Source organism: Labrus mixtus, chromosome 10 (assembly GCF_963584025.1).
Source record: "Labrus mixtus chromosome 10, fLabMix1.1, whole genome shotgun sequence".
NCBI classification, from domain to species: Eukaryota; Metazoa; Chordata; class Actinopteri; order Labriformes; family Labridae; genus Labrus; species Labrus mixtus.
In genome coordinates, this window is record NC_083621.1 from 22,127,117 (window position 1) to 22,146,879 (window position 19,763).

A 19,763-nucleotide genomic window follows, 5' to 3' on the forward strand; every position below is an offset into this window, starting at 1 on the left:
AAAACCAAAACAGTGCCCTGTGAATCCTGTGAGTGAGTGTGTGTGTGTGTGTGTGTGTGTGTGTGTGTGTGTGTGTGTGTGTGTGTGTGTGTGTGTGTGTGTGTGTGCGTAGGTTTACCATTTCTTTGATTTCAGTTTGGGCGGAGGGTTTCGTGGAATCAAAAACAGAGCTCTCATTGGATGCATGTCACACAGAGCTATGAACAAATAAGAGAGGGAATAAGAGAGTTACTGACCACTCAGACGACAGAGTTAGAGACTGAGAGAGAAAGAGGGGTTTAGGAATAAACAGGAAGAGAAGTGGAAAGAAAAAATAAAAGACAGGAATACAAAGGGTTACAAGGATGAAGAAAAAAAAATGCAGAGTGAAAATATACGTAGAGAAAAGCAAACGGAACAACAACATTGTTTATCAACGTGTGAACATGTAAGTATGTCTAACTTACGAGGGGCTCCTTCAGCCATCTCCAAAGCAGTGATGCCTAAAGACCACAGGTCACTCTATGGACGACAGGTAAGAGAAAAAGATGAGATCGTAGTGCACACAAAGCTTCGCCTGAGTTCTTTCATTTCCTGTGAACCCTGAATGTACCGTTTTATCTCAACAGTAATTCTGTTTGTGAATTGTGTGATGACATGGAGACAAAAATGATAGAGCTGACTACCATTTTTTTTTCCGGGGGGGAGGTGAAAATGGTTCCCAGGTGCCAGTATATTGTACAGCAGGTACATGTGATAATGGCCCTGTAAGAAGGAATGTAAGTGCCCTGGCGAGATGCATTGATCCTATTATTATGAAAAGTGAAGAACATATAAGGCTTATTTAAGTCGTAGAATACTAAGCGACTACCCTTAACACTTCATCCACCATCCACCATGAAGATGTATGAATTAGTTACTTCTGATGGACTCTTTACCTACTTTACGCAGCCTCTACCATCAGTGTGTGAATGTGTAGGTGTGACCTGTGGTGTAAAAGCACTTTGAGTAGTCAGAAGACTAGAAAATAATTCTACAAGCTCAAGTCCATTTACCATTTACTATGTGTGTGGATGATTAATATCTACCTTAAAATGTTACCACTAATATCTGTTAAGTTTTACCTTCAAACATCACTAAGTAAGGTCTTTTACCTGCTTCTTGTAAAGTGTCTCAAGATAACACTTGTTATGAGTTGACGCTATACAAATAAAAATTGATTGATTGATTGATTGATTGATCACTCACGGTCAGCATTAGCTTATTTTTTACTTTTTTTGACTCTCTTATTCTTACCAATGTGTTACTTTATCTTGTTTTTACTGATGGGCTTTTCTCTTTAGTACTGAGGACTGTTGCCACATGATCGTGTTTTGTCCTGTCCTGGAGGCCGACTCACTCGCTGTAAACCAAATCTAGCTACGGTTACAAATAAAGTTACCTTACCTTACAGATCAAACCACAAAACTTTTGCAGAAGGACTGATTGTTTGATATTCTGCTGGATATCTCACTTATACCGTCCCCAAATGAGAACTTATGATGACCATGAAAAACATGATTGTTTCTGAGGAGTTATGTACCCTGTAGTCATATGTGGCCTCAGGGTTCTCGTCACAGGCGATGACCTCCGGAGCCATCCAATAGGGAGTACCAATGAAGGTGTTTCTTCGACCTATCGTCTTATCCAGCTGTGCCGACACTCCAAAGTCAACTAAAGCAACAACAAAACAAAAAAAGGGACAATTTACTTCTAAACAGAAACAATCTTTCTTGCTTCTTGAAACGTGTTTTTCTGTGTGTGGTCTTGTGATTTATACACATGTTTGACTGTGTGATTGTTCGACAGTGTTGCTTGGAGGCAGCATAAGTGCTTAAAAAAAAAACACAATGCATGCGTTGATGTGTCATACCCAGTTTGACTTCGGCATTCTCTGTGAGCAAAACATTTTGTCCCTTAATGTCTCGATGAATCACATGATGGGAGTGAAGATGGGAAAGACCCTGCAGGAAGACAAATAAACACACACACATTACCACATCGATACACAGCGAGTCAGATGACCATTATCCCCAGAAATGTGTGGTGCCTTGTAAAGAGTAGCAGCATTATGTGCTTTTTTGCAAGAAGCCTGAATATAAAGTACTGTTTCTATCGAGCCAGCTGCAATACTTTTCACTCTTATGAACATGTTAAATAAACTCATTTGGGGTAGCAGGGTGACCCAGTGGCCCAGGCTACCAGTTAGCACAGTTCAATGCATGTTAGCCTGTGTGTGTGTTTGTGAATGTGTTTGGACTCTCGCTTCTTCAAAGGAGGTAAAATAAACAGAGGAAGTGAGTCCTATTTCAGACAATGACTTCAACATGTTGTGCTGTGTGTGTCTGTGAGTGTGAGTGTGTGTGCACACTGCGGTGTTGAAACAATAAGGAGACAGCTTGGCTGACGGCACAAGGGAAAACACTGGCCACAGTCCAGCACCTTTTGTCTCTCAAGACTTTAAATACAGGAAAATCATCCCACTATCCTTTGATGATGTCGGCCTTTAGGACAGAGATGCTGAAACTGAGTTGAAATAAGTGTATTCATTGGTTGTGTATGTGCAGAAGCACTTAGATAAACACCAACACAGAAATGATCACAAACATCCCTGGGTCTCTCTCAGGACCTTATGAACTTTTAGAATGATAACCACAACATTGCACAGACATGTGTCTTAAACTGACCTTTGGAGTAAAAAAGGAATAAATAAACAGATGATTTCCTTCAGAGTCACAGTGGAAAAACATGAGAAGACACTGATGCCTGATTATTAAAAGAAAAAATCACAGTCAGTCGGCCACCTCTCTCATGTTTTGGGAGAGAAAGAGAAAATAAATAAACACTCCCCGTGTCCACCTAGCGTTTTCTTCTGAGCGCCAGCGTCTTTGTTTGTTTGTTTTCAATGAGGTTCGAGCGCTTGCAAAAAACAGGCAGCGGCCCGGAGAAAAAGTGCAGCATCCACCGTCTTATTTCAGAGCGCGCCGCCTTTGTTGTGTGGCCGCTCCGAGCGCTCAAGTTGAACATTTTTTTAATTCTCAGAAAGGCGCTGTTGACGTCACCGGCGCTCTTACCCGAATAAATGATATTCCCCGTATTTTTGACAACTACCGATCGTGTTTCATACTCACATCCTCTCTGCTCGGTGTCTGATCGTGAAATAAACAAACTCAAATATAAAACATACAGTAAAAAGTAACGGAGCAGTGTCGGTCATACAGCGGCCTTTGTTAACAGTCTGTTGTCATGGAGACAGAATGGACGTGCAGCGCTTTTCTTCCAGTGCTAACGCTTCATGCAAGAGCTCCTGAGGGCACAGCCAGCACTTTTCTGCCATGAAAAACTCTAGGTGGACACAGGGCTCTAGGTTTCCTGTACAACAACAAAATCTCATCCAGCGTTTAGTTTAGCAAATTATTACCTTTCCCAAACTTAAAAGAACCTTAACCAACACGTCAAGAAGCAACACCTCGTAACAAAAGGTATCTTGTAATTCTTTCTCTATAGTGGACATGTGTTTATTTGTTCAGCCACATTGAGTACTAAAGTATAAAACTGTCTGTCACCGGTGTGTGTGTGCGCTCTGGATAAACAATGAAGAGAAACACAGGTCACACTTTACATGATATCTACACTCTGCTCGTTGCTGGGGGAATACAAGGCAGGTCTTATCTGGCTCTTTAATTCAAAGTCAAACAGACTAGTTCATGGAGATCAAGGAGGTGAAAGGTGAATTAAAAGTTTGATTAAATCCATTTGCTTTTTGAGGGTGCCAGACAGCCTAGCGGTTATATCAGCGCCCCATGTACAGAGGCTAAATGTCCTCGTCACAGCGGCTGTGGTTTCTAATCTGGTCCGCTTAAAAACAGGGTTCACACATTCGGACCAAATTAGGGAAGTGAATCAAAACGCCATGCATTGTGGGTTGATTTGGCCGTCTGTAACGTTAACCACACTTTACACATCGCTCTGGTTGATATGCCAGTTTAGCCTGACACAGCACACATATAACTTTATCTCCATTTTATAGATGAAATTACAGCTAAACTGTGCCGCACTACAGGATGCCATTCTTCCACTGTCCTGTTGTTTACTTTCAGGTCATAGTGCAGTTCAGGCCGGATGGCAGCAGCCTCTGACCAGAGCTACATGCTGCATTCAGGTTCCTAGATGAAGGGTTGTTCTTCACTTGTTTTCAGTTTGTAAAGTCTGAATGTTGTAACAACAACAAACAGTTTGGATGCTAAAAAGAAGATGCGTTTAATGTGCATACATATATTTAAAAAAAGTATCTTGACATTAACAAAACATCTTTTGTCCCCCATGTTGATGTCAAAACCTATTTCTTTCCCAGGTTTCCAAATTGTTGTTCTGACTTGAGTAGGCGTTCATGTCCTTTTTTACAACTCGGAAACTTCCTTTTCAGATGTTTCCAACATCACATGAATAACCCAACTAGTGACGGGTGGCTACGGTACACAACATTAGAAAGGCTTTGGTGTGCTTGACAAAGTTCAGTCTGAAAGCAAACCGACCAAATGAAAAATGCAATACTGTTCTTCGACCCTGAATCTCACCGAGTCCACTGGACTTCATATGTGAATGTGACCTTAAGGAATACTTGTGAGAGCAGCAGCCTGACTCATTTCACTGCTCTTTACTGAGTCCAAAACACTTTTTAGATTTTCTGTGAAGCACATGTTTTATAAATTCTGTTTATTATCACTATTTTATGGTCTTATAAAAGGTGATACATTTTCAAAAGGATATAGATAAATACAGTCCTTATACAAAAAGGTCTATGTTGCCTATCTGACCCCAGAGCCTACCAGGCCCGTTGTAGGGTCAAGTACTGGCACATGTACGCTGTGGTGAGCATGTGTGTGTTTTTTTTTTTTTTACATGAACCTTACCCTGAGCACCTCTCGGCAGATGTAAGCTATCCAGTCCTCCTTGAGGCAGTTCCCCTTTGTCTTCTTCACCAAGTCTGTCACAGAGCCGGCTCCACAGTACTCCATCACTAACTAAAGATTAACATAGAGAGAGATTATTCACAAGCACACAGGCACCAGACAAAACAAGAGTGACTACTAGGTGAAGGTGAGAACAAGTCATATTGTCTTCATTTTGAACCAGATAGCAACAAACCCAGAGCTGGTGGTCCTGTCCAGCAGGACCTTTCCTGATAAAAGCTCCGTAATAAGTCGCGATGTTCCTGTGGTGGGAATAGCTCTTCAACATGTTGATCTCCAGTTTGATCTCCTCCTCTTCCTCCTTGACAAAACAACAGATACAACAGAAAACATCCATGTCAGAAATGTATTTTTAGGAGTTCTAGAGAACTCAGTGTAATGCTAGGACGTACAACTACTCCAGAACAACAGTCTCACTCCATAGATCTAAGAAAGATATCAGCTGATATCGGTGCTGGAATTTTTTTCTCCCTCATATCGACATCGGCCCCAAAAATCCTATATGGGGGTCAGCCCCACAAGACCAACTTCCATATTATGATCCGCATCGGGACTTGAACTGACAACCCTCCAGTTCACAACCAAAGTCCCTAAAGACTGAGCTAATGCCTCCCCATTTCATACAAACGAATACGGTTGTGTCCAGATAGAAAGCATCTCTAACAAGACTGTCGAGTAAATTCTTGATAACCTTTCATTTAACAACGGAGGCTGTCAGAATTAGTCGTTTTTTTTGTTTGTTTTGTCACTGTAGATCCAGGAAGTGACTTCTGACACCTCCAATGCAGTGAACCCCTAAATCTATACTGAGCTTGAGTAGAGGTGGAGGAAGGAGGGTTGAGATTGAGGAGCTGTATGTGTGGCTGTTAATCAGAAAACAACAGAGGAAATGACAAAGAGCTTCTCCCAGTCACTGACCTGCTTTAAATCTCCACACGACAGAAGGGAAGAAAATGACAAGGCAAAGACTGAACTTTCACCTCCAACTGAAACACAAAGCCATCTGCCTGTGTGTGTGTGTGTGTGTGTGTGTGTGTGTGTAACAAAGAGAGAGAACGGAGATAATAGCCAAGCATTTCCTGTTAAACACTTTGTCTGCGACACAGTCCCAGAGAAAGAAGTCTCATCAACAAGGAAAGGGGCCAAAGTATAATCTGGTAAATAAATTACATAAAAAAAGGATTGTGAAATATATCAAAGTTTATATTCTGAAGCCCAGTGTGATGTCTTCAAATGTCTTGCTTTGTCCTAGATATAAAAAAAAAGTTAAAGGAATGAATCCAAGTAAATAAAAAGAACAATGTTTGGCAATACAAACAGCCCAATCATTCATGAATCATGAGCAGCAGGTATAATGTTTACCATGGTAATAACTTTGGTTTAACATATGAGCTTGCGTATTCATGCTAATTTCATGCAAACTGTTTTCCAAATGAATTGTCTTATAATGCAGAGTGCAACATCTCAACACAAGTCTCTTATGTTCATCATCATCCTGAAGGATTCTTTTTACAATTCAGATACTACATTTTGAATGATGACTAAAATGTTCAACATCCACTTTATAGTCTTTATCATGTTCATTAAACATGTGCAATGTTCCTTCACATACTCCTTACTCTCTGTCAAATACTACATTCATATAACCTCCCAATCAGAACCACAAACATATTCTGAGGAAAACACAGCCTGTCCAGAAAAGGGCCAAATTTGATCCTAAAATGCTTCTCTACCTCACGGCCAGCATACTGTCTCACAACCTGCAGCATCGTGCGATTGTAAGCCCACATTAAAACACTTTTACTGTGACTGCTGATCTACACCTGTAAGCCCCAAGCCATGTCCTATAAACCCTCCATAATCTGATCGTTTGCTCCCATGCAGCTCTCTAAAACATTTTCTCCTGTGTTGTGTGCTCCTTCAATTTTTAAATCAAAATCAGAGGTGCCTACACACAACATAATAACTGTCTAGCAGTCTCTACTTTCTTTTGTCTTGCCTCTTATATTATAATCCTATAGTGCAGTGGTTCTCAACTGGTGGGTCGGGACCCAAAAGTGGGTCGCGGAGCTGTTTTCAGTGGGTCCCAATGTGTGTGAATTGTGTCCAAAAGATTATAAAGCACTTATAGTTCTGTTTTATACCGTCCAAGCTCCAAACTTAAAAAAAGGAATCTGATTGACTGAAAAATATCAGAAATGTGGTTCGCAATTTCAGTTCAGTTGATTACCAGTGCTGTAGTGGAATAACCACTTTAATCATCTCAAGTTTCCCAACCAAATTACATGTTCTCTATTACCATTAAAGTACACAGGAAATCTTTAAGGATCTGTGTAATTTGTCCCTAAAACCAGGTCAGCTCACTCTACTTATCATTTGTAGGTCATCAACATTCACTGACAGCTTGCCTTTGATGACACTGAAGACATTTTTCACAGTTAAGAGTTTTACCTAACTATTCATTTGTCTCACCAGAGATGAGACAAAGACCACAAAGGAAGAAATGAAAAGTAGAAATAGAAAGAAAACGTGAATAAATCCGTACCTCTGTGACTTCCATGACTTTGATAGCTGCCAGTTGGCCTGTCTTGACATGACGACCCTGAAGGAATACATGAGCAAAAGTTAAGACCCAAATAGAAAGAAAAACTGAACACAGAATATATGGATTTTTTTCCACCAGTTTACATGTTTCAGTATGTTCCTGTAGGAAAAAAAACAAACATGTAAAACAAGAAACATACAGTCAGGTGAAAATTGGAGGGGAAAGTGGAGATAGAACTGAATATGTGCACTCAGACTATGGAAACATTTTTAAAGGATTGATTTCCTCTCAAATCCAAAGACCTTATTTTTAAACAAACTATATGATTTGTAAAGACTGGACATCTTTCATAGCTTTAAAAGTTCCTGTCTTTCTGTTTAGATCCTTTCAGACTCTGCTCCTAGTGGACATTTATAGAGAAAAACAAACAAACAGAGAGCAGCTTGTTGTGACTACTGCTCCTCTGTGTGTGCGGTGGTTTGCATTATCTGTGTTTCTTGAGGCCTTAACATTAGCTGGGTCAGCATTCCAGCTACTGGCTGCTGGCTAGGGATTTCCTTCCTCCCTATATTTTAAACTTTCCATTGTTTATTTCACGATCAGACACGGAGCAAAGAGGATGTGGGTACAAGACACAAAACTGCGTGGAATATCATACATTTGGAAAAGAGCGCCAGTGACGTGAACAGCACCTTTCTGAAAAGTTGACAGATTTTCAACTTGAGCGCTCGGAGCAGCCCTGGGTGCTGTACTTTTTCTTCGGGCGACCGACTGCTGCTGCAAACGCGCTCTACTCATTGTAAACAACTGAAACAAGACGCTGGCGCTCAGAAAAAAACCTGAGAGGAGCCTTAGAGGACAAGTGAACCCAAACCATACTACAAATATGACCAAAGAGAACCAACAGATCCTCACTGCAGGGCTCAAGCCTTCAGATTTTGCCTTACTTTTGTGAACTGTGAGCAGTTCATTATGAATATTATGCACTGAAGGCTGGATGAACTGATTAACAGAGTGTAGTATCTTTCATAATGTTTTTAATTATTTTATAAACAAGCTTTATACAGAATTACTAAATATTATCTTCCTTGGTCTTGACTAAAGTGGGTGTAAATACTTTACTGTTAAATCCATGATCATTTCAATGTCCTTCCTTAACGTATTCATTAATTCACAGGTACAAAGGTGTTTAGGTAATCGTGCATCAACAGTGTGCATCACATGTGTGCAGGTTCCTAATCTGTTTTACTGCACCCAATGTTAAAATCAACCCAAATATCAAAAACAGTAGTGAGTCCGTCACTTTATTTGTACAAATACACCACATCAACTCTTTAGTGTGAATATTTGGATTGTGATCATTTTCAATGGAAGAAATGGTTCTACCTAGAAAATTATATTTTCTTCAGGAAGGCAAATCCAGAAAGAAGACGGAGGAAGATGAGAGAGAGAGAGAGAGAGAGAGAGAGAGAGAGAGAGAGAGAGAGAGAGAGAGAGAGAAACAGAGCTGTAGAGTTCTGTCAGGTGAGAAGGGGAAAATTGAAAACCTTGTCATGAGTCAAAAAACTGACAAGATACTAGAGCAGTGTATAAGCCTATTAGCTCTGATGTATGACAGGGCTGTGTGTGTTGTGTGTGTGTGTGTGTGTGTGTGTGTGTGTGTGTGTGTGTGTTATACACCCAAGGGCATTACACTACCACTATACTCAATAAGTCAGATAATATTTATGTACAGACAAAGAGAAAAGCTTCAAGACAAAGACTGGATGGAGGACTTGAATAACAACACGTCATGTAGTCTTTGTAAAGTACACTGTCTGGCAAAAAAAGGGTGTCTGACAGGACACATTTCCACATCATAATGTAGGCCATGGGGGATGTTGAAACCTGTATGACGATCAATTATTTCAACATTCAAGAATTCTCAAAAAGTTTCCCAGAAATAAAACTCAGTAATTCTAACATGTAAGTTATAACACAATCTGCATGTTGCAAGGCCTGAATCCCAGCACAGAATTGCAGAATGGCGCAAAAAATAGTTATTTCTTTCAAGTGTAGCACAATTAATACAAGAGGTTTTGGCACACAATGCAGTTATGCTTCATCGTGCTGCTATGTACAGGACAGACCTGCTAAGAGGATGGACTCCGCACCAGTTTGCTCTCTCTCTCTCTCTCTCCAAGCATTAAAGGAGCAATATGTAAGATATCTACTGAACCAAACGATAAAATGACCTTACTATATCATCAGACATAAAGGAAACATGCTGTGTTGAAGTGACTGACTTCGGCATGTTTCTAATAATTAATGATTGAGATGATTGACAAATGTTCCTCTGTTCCTTTTACAGTTTGTCATCATAGACAATAAAGAACAATTAAAATTAGCCATCTGGTTTTTTTTCAACTTTTATTCAGTAGCAAAATCAGCCTTCAATTTGAAGGAAATAATGACTTGACATTTATCTGGATAATTATTGATTTCGACTGATGTGATTTTTTTTTCGTCGTGATAACAACTGTAGTTATATCGCCCAGGATTAGTTAAGGGCATATCCAGTTTTCAGAAACAAAAATAAATGTCTCCATGTACAAAAAATTCCCTTGAAACTTAATACAAACAAATCATATCCGGGATCCTAGTGCCCATATTGTGATGTAATAAAGTTCAGAGATCCTTAAAACATGTGAGTATTGTATGTATTCTACTTGAGTTTTAAGTACATGTATGTACTGAGTGGATGACTAACATCTTTGGATAAGTCAAAAGCATTATTGAACAGATCAATAGATGAAATTGTCTCACTCACTCACTCTTGAGTAATTCAAGCATTTAAGTTCTCAAGCATACGCTCACATGTTAAACAAACTAATCTGTGAAGTCATGATGGTTTGAAGAAGCAGCAACCTCCAATGTTGAAAAATGTGCAAAAAGTTCCGTAAGTGTGCACTTGAGACTGGCCGGGAAAGCCAGGGAATCCCCATAATGTCCCATGTTAAAACAACAGAAAAAGACATGAGAAAGTGGCCACAGCTCATTTCTTTACTGGCACACAGTGTACAGGTGATTCATCTGTTTTGATTTATTAAAGCTAAGAGTTTTTCATAGTTTTTCATATATTCATCGACTTGGTTGAAGTGGCTGACAGGTGGACGTGTTGTAGCTGTTTGCCAGAAGGCTGGAGGCCCGCCTCAGCTCCAACAGATTGAATGACAGTTAGGTGGAGATATCATTTCCAATATGTCGATCACCATTGTTTGGACTTCAAAATCCCTCCTCAGAAAACAATGGGTGACATCACTGAGACTATGTCCATGTTTTATACAGTCTATGACTTTGAACAGTGGGATCTAGTGCACACATCACCCCATTGTTGCTTATCCCATTTGGAGTTGCGGTGCCTTGAGCCGATCCCAGCTGTCATTGGTACACTCTGGACTGGTAGTCAGTCAATCACCGAGAAAACAAACGAGGCACATTCACATCTACAGGCAATTTGGAGTCACCAATTAACCTAACAAGCATTTCTTTCAGAGGAAGCCAGAGTACCCAGAGGGAAATCGTGCATTTACAAGGGGAACTTTCAAACTCCAAACAGAGAGGGGATTCTAACCAGGAACCTTCTTACTGTGAGGTGACAGCGCTAACCACTGTAAAATGATTTAGTTAGCTCATGAGCTCTCTTAGTTTCCTCAGGATTGTTGGTGAGGACCGCCTACTGCTATGCCCCCCCCCCTTTGCTTGTGGTTTCTGCCTCTTAAATGGACGTTTTTTCTTGCCACTGAACTTTTGCTAAATGTTGCTTAGTGCTCATGATGGATTAAGGTTGGGTCACGCACAAACACACACACAAATAATGTCAAACTATAAATGCACTACAAATATTATGTCAATGAAAGGTTACTAATGCATCTATGTATGACAATAACATACATGATATGTACAAATAATGCAGACACATTAAAGATCTAACGTATGAATAATGCTTGACTGACTCCAACTTCTCGGAGTGATATTCTCTCAAGCTGTCTCTCTCCCATCTCCCTCTGCTGTGTCTCTTTATTAGTCCAATACAATCTGTTAGGAACATATGTGTACTTCGTGCTTTGATGGACATCCCTGGGTGTACATTTTGATAAATTAACAACCTTTTCCCAGATTCAGATGCAATCTTTACGGGCTGTGATTACAGAGCTAAGAGGGCTGGACAGGTTTGACATTATACTGACTACAGTGGTGATCTCTCTCATTCCTTTATAGGATGAGAATGAGATCTTAGAAAGTGAACTGGTCTTTACTGTGCTCATGGGTACACTGTCAGGCCATACATTAAACTGTCACTCTGATCAATTTTAAGAGGTTTGTTAATTAAGATAAATAAATAGATCACTGATAGTTTTTCGGCTGATCTAACTTCATGACAGTGTGTTCTGAATTCCTGCTGTACTTTTAATTATCCTTATACATTTAGAAAGTAAAGAGACCAGTCACTTGTAAGGATATTCTGGTTGACTTCCCCCACATTTTCAAGACTCTGGGATACACAACAGCACATACACACTGACACTGGAACACACACAAACACACACACACAGGCAATCAACACAAAGCAAAGCTATGAGCCTGGTGGGGGGCACTTTCCTCTTCTAACTCTATTTTCATCGGCCTCTCTCCCTCTTCCTTCCTCTCTTCCTCTCTGTCGTTTTGCCTTTCACCTCTGCCTTCCTTCCCTTGGGCCTTTCTCACTCGCTCACTTTCCTTTCTTTCCTCTTCATCGTCTTATTTTGTCTTGGTTCCTTTGCCTCCTGTCGTTTACTGTTACCTTTAACAAGCAAATACAAACCCCGCACAATTTCAGAAAATGCTTTCTTTCCTTCTTTCTTTCTGTTTCTTTTCCTTCAGATCAAACACCAATGTGACTTTGCACAATCGTGCCAAAAAGATTATTACACATTATTATTACCTGTTTGCATAACTGAGTTGTACAAACCATGGAACTAGAGCGATAATATCGGCCAGTAGTAACACGTCACGTAACTTACGGTAAAGGCTTATTTTATCTCCGATATCTGCAGATAAAAGTAAGTTTATTCAATTCATTGTTGGTGTAAAGCTTCGTTTTTGCATTTTTGAAACTCTTGTCAGCACATCAGTCAGCCTGAGTAGTGTAAGAAGGATGATATGTAGGTCACAAAAAATGGGAAGTGATCCTAAAAACCGGTAGCAAGTCGAAGTGAGTCACTTTAAAAATGTATTAACGCCAGCTGTTTTCTGGCTTTTCACAGCCCATGATGTCAGCATGGTGTCACCATTTGGAAGGGCTTTACTGAGGTACAGAGGTTGAGACACTTTAACATGTGACTGTAGGAGCTGGGGATCAAAACCCAAACCTCCCAGTTAAGAGACAACTACCAATGAGCCACAGCAGCCCCTTCAGACAATAGTCACAACGTCAGGATGCTGGCAAACCAAAATCCCGCCATTTTTTTTATTTCGTATATAATCTATTATGCATTTAGTTCAGCGTCTTGTATTTGAAGCCTGTTAACCCCCCAACAGAGTCCTAAGTTAGCGCTGCAAATATTTGTGAAATTACCAACACTACAATATTTATTCTTTCTTCAATATATGTTGCCAAATGAAAAGGTATTTATGCCAGATAAATTACATTTTCTTATGAAAATCCAAACAACTAATAATTACTTATGCCACTTTTTTACATTTTGGATATTAAGTCTATTTTCTTACAAAAAAAATCTCCCAGGTCACATCAACCATTTTTTGACAACTTGTGTTCATTTGTGTGTCAAGCCTGACAGCAACATTTTGAAACATACCCTCAGTGTCTGTCGACTCACACAACACTACACCGTGCCTTGAGCATCTCTTTTCTGTGGCGGCAGCAGCTTTCCCTGATTATCTACATTTTACAAGCATTTTTACATTTTAGGTTACTTTCTGAGATTGTATGACTTAATGTGAGTCTCAGTGTGAATGTTTGTATGTTTTCATGATACTGAGCCTCAACAAAAGATCATTTTCTGTCAGTATGTGATAGATAATAAAGTTTTTTGAATCTTGAATCTTGTAAGGACACAGACTCTGCATGCACAGAGGTCAGGTTCACTCTGTGCTCTGTTGAAGAGATGCATTAACATGATGCCCAGCAGACTGTCTTGTAGATTAGTCATGGACAAATTGGGAACCTGACAATGTTTTGTTTTTTGCACCAATAAATAATAAAGCAACAGCATGAAGTGTTGAAGTTTATTTGCCTTACTATCAAGTAGTCAAACGACATATCATGCAGCACAAGTCATGATTCTTTTTTTTTAAAAATAGTTTAAATATATTTACTAAGCCACAATTGGACAACTCATCGGAAACACAGATGCACTGCAGGAGGACAGAACGTCTGAGAAGTAAACTAATGATAAACACTTGACTCTTCCAACTTGATAAGCAGCCAGCCACAGTCTGAATTCTTGCCTCATTGCCTAACTTCTCGGGGAATCCCTGTGACGGGTGTCTTACCTCTTATTCACTACATAGCAGCCTGCATTCTGGTGTAATCCCATTCATAAAACTGATGTGTGTCTAGAACAGGATGATCCAGTCCTGTTTGTTTTGAAATACTGACATATGAGATAGATTAGTGTATCGAGGTTCTAAAACCTAACCATTGGTCAAAATGATTAGAAAGAAGAAAACCATTTTTTCCACTACAGTTTATAATAAATAGGTCAAAAACCAAATACAAGAGTGTCTTATTAATCACTGTCAGAGTACGTGTGTTATACTTAACACAATGATCACTGTTTATTTCATCTCAGTGTCTCTGTTTATGTTAAATGCACCTTCTTTGACCACAGTTCCATCTTTTGACTATCTGAGACCATCCATCCTTCCATTATCTATATCACTTTTTCCTGTCCGGGGTATTGGGGGACTGGAGCCAATCCCAGCTGTCAATGGGCGAGAGGCGGGTTACATCCTGGACTGTTCGCCAGTCGATCACAGGGCTGACAGACCACCAGCCACACTCACATTAACACCTACAGGCCATTTAGACTCACCAATTAACCTAAAGAGCATGTCTTTGGACTGTGGGAAGGAAGCTGGAGTACCCGGAGAGAACCAACACATGCACAGGGAGAACATGCAAACTCCACACAGAGAGGCTCCTGTCCGACGGGGATTCGAGTCAGAAACCTGCTTCCTGTGAGGCGACAGCACAAACCACTACACCACCATGCAGCCCTCTCTGGGGCCAATTAAAGTTTAAAAAAAAAATTCCTTGCTGGATTCTGTTGAAGCAACTCTGCTCATTTCTATTCTCCAAAACACTAGTGTACTGCACATGATACACAAGTTTGCATGGTCTTCATTAAGCTAACAAACTGAGAATACTCTCAAAAAACATCGTAGTTTGTTTTCTGCCAATGCTGTTGGAGTGCGGTGCTTAAGTAAGAGGACATGCAGTTGAAGTTTCTCTGGTCGCAAAACTAAAAGTAACTTTGCCAGTCTGAAATATTGCAGCTGTTAATCAACTGAAAAGGGAGATCCAGAACATTGACTTTTCTTATAAGTCCTTCATTTCAAAGTGCTTTTACACTGCAGGTCACATCTACACATACACACCCATAAAAACACTGATGGAAGAGGCTGCTATGTAAAGTGACCATTAGCAGTAACTTATCCCATTCATACACCGCCGACGAAGCAGCGGGACACATCAGACATGTAGCTTTAGGAATCGAACCCCCAACTCTAACAACTGAGCCACAGCCGCCCCCATATACCTGCTGATAAGGAAGATCTCATGAATAGATCTCATGAATAGGACAAAATCAGCAAAGAGATGAGGTAAAGCTGAGAGGTCTCCAAAATGGACACAGACCAAAAGTCCCTCACAGGAAATGTGCCACATAAAGAAATCTGCAAAACAGATAAAAGTATCTCGACGCAAAAATCCCGTATTGCACTATTTATCCAACTCAAATGTTCACAAGAGAAATAAATGAAATGGACATCTCTAGTCACAGGATGATGTTGGTAATTTTCTATTCCTGTTTATAAGCACCCCCTATACCAACACATGCCTTTCTGTCCTGTGCCCTGGTGCCTCTCTTACAACATTTCCCCTTTCAGGAAGTCGAATGGCAATCAAGGCACACCCGTGCACTGTCTGTTACACACTTACACACTTACACACACACACACACACACACACACACACACACACACACACACACACACACACACACACACACACACACACACACACACACACAAATGTGAGAGACCCTCCATGGACCTTATTTATCTGTGCACCTTATCTTTTTAACCTGTGTTGAAATACTTTTCCACCTTTATCTATATAAAACATTATTGGAATACCACCCTAAGGCATTTATAAGTGATTTTAAGATTTCTTTATAGTAACAGATATTATTGATGTGAGCATAGTGCAGAACTGCTTTGAAAATAGAGCTGTTCCACATAGGTGGTGTAACCTTCAGTTTGTGTTTTTGCAGCATGATTTGCACCAAGGGCACAACCAGCTGCAACGGACCTAAATAAGACGAAACACCTCCCTAAACCACAAAGTCCTCATACACATATACGCAAACAGATACTGCGATAAGGAAGTGAACCCCACCCAGGCCCTTTAAAAGACGCAGCAGAAGCTGTAGATGAGTGTGTGTGCATATGCGTGGCTGCGTGCGCGTAAGTGTGTGTGCTGTCTACAGGATATTTCAGATGAATGGTAATTTCATGTTGTTGTTTTTCAAACTAACTGGAAGTATCTTGAGTAAGTGTTACCAGAAGTGACGTGTGCATGCCCTGCATGTATGAAGGCTGCTAACCTCAGGGTGTGCATCAAGTGAAATATATTTTTAACTATAGGTACCATGTGAATAATGTTGGAATAGGTATATAGGACGTACATGTGTTTGTATGAAAATGTAAACTCTAGATGGACAGAAAAGCATCATGGGCGTACCCACCTTGTACACCTGACCGTAGGTTCCATTGCCAACCACCTCCACCAACTCAAAGATACCTGCAGGGTCCTGATAAAAAAAAAAAACACACAATGTTGTCAAACAAAAAGAAACAGTTCAGCAAATTATACTGCAACAAGTTCACATCAGGTAACAGTATGATAGTGTAAACACCATGTGAGCCACAGGGGATGAAAACACAGCTTGGAAACATTGAAAACAGCGCCAATGTGTCATGCATTCACTGAAGGTGTTTACCTATTATCACTTAAAAAGACATTAGATATCAACAATCTGTGTTTTTTTTTTTTTTTTTTTTACTTATTTCTCAAAATTCAGACTTTTTCATATCTTTCTTCTGAGTTAAAAGTCAGAAGCCCAAACATTTTATTTTCAATGGCCCTTATCCTCTTCCGTGCATTTCCTAAGATTTCAGCAGATCAACGAAGATCTAAAAAAAATGTACATAAAGTTGGACAGAAGTTGAATTTCTCGAATTGGGATTTAAAAAGTGCAACTCAGGAGAATATTTCACACAGCTGTCTCCTTAAATACACTTTTTTTCTGTGCGTGTTTTTCACATGTTGCATGGTTGCATGTTAACTTTAAGTCAGCAGCCAGAGGAGAAGTCCTGTGTGTAGCTAGAAAACTAACACCAAACAGGAGCAGACAGAAAGCGTATGTTTCAGCGTGCCAGGCTGTGTAAACATCATAAACAAACGTGAACACGTTTTCTCTAAACCTATACACATACAGCTCGTGTCGACCGTCGCTGAAAATAAAATAAATCTCGACTTGTTCTTGAAGTTATTGCTCGAAAATAACACTACAGCCCTCCAAGAAACACCCACCACATCTTCCCAGTGAAACATTTCTTTAGGAAAGCACAGAAACAAAGTTATACTCACTCTTAAAGCAGAGAGGTCAATGCTGTCCAAACTCCGAGTGGTGTTTTCTCTCGACATTGCTGTCAATAACTTTGCTAGGTTGATAATAGTAGATGAGACATGGACTGTTACAATATCTTCACTGAAAAACTAACGGGATTTCCTCTTGTCTGCTCCATTCTGAAGTTTAGCTCACACAGCGTCAAGCGCGTCAGCGTGAAAAGACACTAGGCTACTTCCGGGTAGTCCTTTAGAAATAAGAGCATTAAACAGAAAAGCAAAAAAAAAAAATACAGAGTTTTGTGGTTTATTTCTATTTTTTGAAGAGACTAGATAAAGGAAAATATATTCGGGGATGAAGAAATATTAGTAAAATCATTTTCTCAATGAGAACAGTTGTTAATGACTTCATAATGTATCTAAAAAAAATGTTTTAATCCACAACTCGGGATTGGAAATGACTTCCTTTTCCCCTACATTTTAAATAAGATATTTTTTTTGTATTTACTCATTTTTATGCCCAAATCCTAAACGGATATCGCCCTTTATTGTCAAACAGCCATCACCATGTTTTACTGCTACATCCTCGTGTTTCTCGTGTGTATTTTCTTTACAACGATTCAGATAACTTGACAATCAGCAACATCTCCAAGCACACGACAAGGAAGACAATTTGCATCTTCTTATGAAGGCCTATCTGCGTCCATTATCAGTGACTGAAAAAAGCTGACACAGATGCTGTAAAGCTACAGTCTGTCCATGTTTTGGTGAGCAACAGTGTGTTTTATGGGGAAGAGTTGAGTCTTCCTCCTTCCCCTCAGCCATTGTTATTCATCACTTTACGTTTAAAAAATAAATAGAAAATAATGAAATAAAGTTCAAAGTTAAAGTGCATGATGTTACATTGATGAATTTGAAAGATAAAATACAATAATGTTCTTTTGTAGCCTGTCAAATATCCCTGAAACACAAAGATTTAGGCTACCTAAGGATGCAACACTGAAACTGTAAAAAAACAAAAAACTAGCCTACCTTTTCAAGAGTAAAGGTTTTGCAGTTAACAGTAATTTGATGTAAAATGTTACCAATGACAGCTGTGTTGTTCCTGCTATGAACATGGCCAGTTGTTAAATCAAGATAACCACATCAACAATTTGAATTCCTACAAAGTTCCTGCAGTGTATCAAAAGGGCGATTTGTATAAGAAAAAGTGATAAAATAAAAAATACAGCAATATTCACGTGTAGGCTGGAAAGCACGGTGTATTTAACTATATATGGATATCCAATGAAAGCTACTGCAAGGCTTCATGCACATGGAAAAGGAGATCGCCATCAGGGCATGGAGACTTTGTTTTAAAACTGATGGTCACGATGCTCATCATCAGTGCATCAGCATGCATCATATAAAATATGCAAAATCAAATGAAGCAAGAATTTAATTACCGCAACCTGTTAGTTTTACACTGTTTTTATCCTAATTTAACAGCCACATTTTCATTTTATGGCAAATATTTTCCCCACCTGTTAGATGTCCCCAACAATTAAAAGTAAAAAATTCATAGAGGGGAAATTGTGTCTCCTGAACAGATGAGAAATGGCATACATTCAAACAACAAATGAACAAAAGAAACTAGGGCTGCACTCACTGAACAGGCCTTAGCACCTCTGCACACATCTGGCTGTGCTGCAGAGTTTGCTGCAGTCGCACTGTCTTTATCAGACACAGAACAATCAAAACTGAATAAGAGCATCCACCTATTTTTAAAAAAAGTTGTTTGCTTTTAAAATGTACTTAAGTGAAAACTAGATTCCAGTCTCCTGACTTCACCATTGACTCACTGTGAGAATGGTGAAGCAGTGTCATTATGCGGTGGGACGAAGTCAATTGGGTGTGTGTTTGAGAGTGTGCATGTGTGTGTGTGTGCGCGCGAGTGTGTGTGGGGGGGGGGGGGGTTTGTTGGGGGGAAACAAGACTATGCTCGAGTTGTATGTCAGTGTGAGACCAGGAGAAGGAGAGAACGATGGCAAGGGAGTCTTTTGCACCCTCTGTATGTGTTTTTGTGTCTTTAAGTGAATGTTACAAATTAAGAGTGAGATTGGGGGGAGAGGATAGCTCTGAGTGTGTGTTTGTGTGTGTGTGTGTGTGTGTGTGTGTGTGTGTGTGTGTGTGTGTGTGTGTGTGTGAGAGGGTGAGTTAGTGTCGCAATGAAGAATGGTCTCTCTGTGGGTAAGACACAGTGGCCCTGTTCACATCAGGGTCAGCTGCTTGAACACACACACACACACATACACACACACACACACACACACACACACACACACACACACAC

At 39.9% G+C, this 19,763-nt stretch overlaps 1 protein-coding gene across 2 annotated transcripts in view; it reads right to left on the reverse strand.

Annotated features, from left to right (window-relative positions):
* Positions 1–17,617, reverse strand: part of si:zfos-2326c3.2 (misshapen-like kinase 1) — a 56,091-nt gene extending 38,474 nt beyond the window's left edge. For both annotated transcript variants that reach the window (XM_061048765.1, XM_061048764.1), the window contains exons 1-9: positions 17,453–17,617; positions 16,548–16,613; positions 7,537–7,593; positions 5,167–5,292; positions 4,932–5,042; positions 1,892–1,982; positions 1,562–1,692; positions 447–501; positions 119–197 (exon numbers count right to left, since the gene is read on the reverse strand). In XM_061048765.1, coding sequence (XP_060904748.1) covers positions 119–197; positions 447–501; positions 1,562–1,692; positions 1,892–1,982; positions 4,932–5,042; positions 5,167–5,292; positions 7,537–7,593; positions 16,548–16,613; positions 17,453–17,509 — 773 coding nt within the window. In that variant the 5' untranslated portion in view covers positions 17,510–17,617. The remainder of the gene's footprint in view (positions 1–118; positions 198–446; positions 502–1,561; positions 1,693–1,891; positions 1,983–4,931; positions 5,043–5,166; positions 5,293–7,536; positions 7,594–16,547; positions 16,614–17,452) is intronic.
* Positions 17,618–19,763: the final 2,146 nt, after the last annotated feature.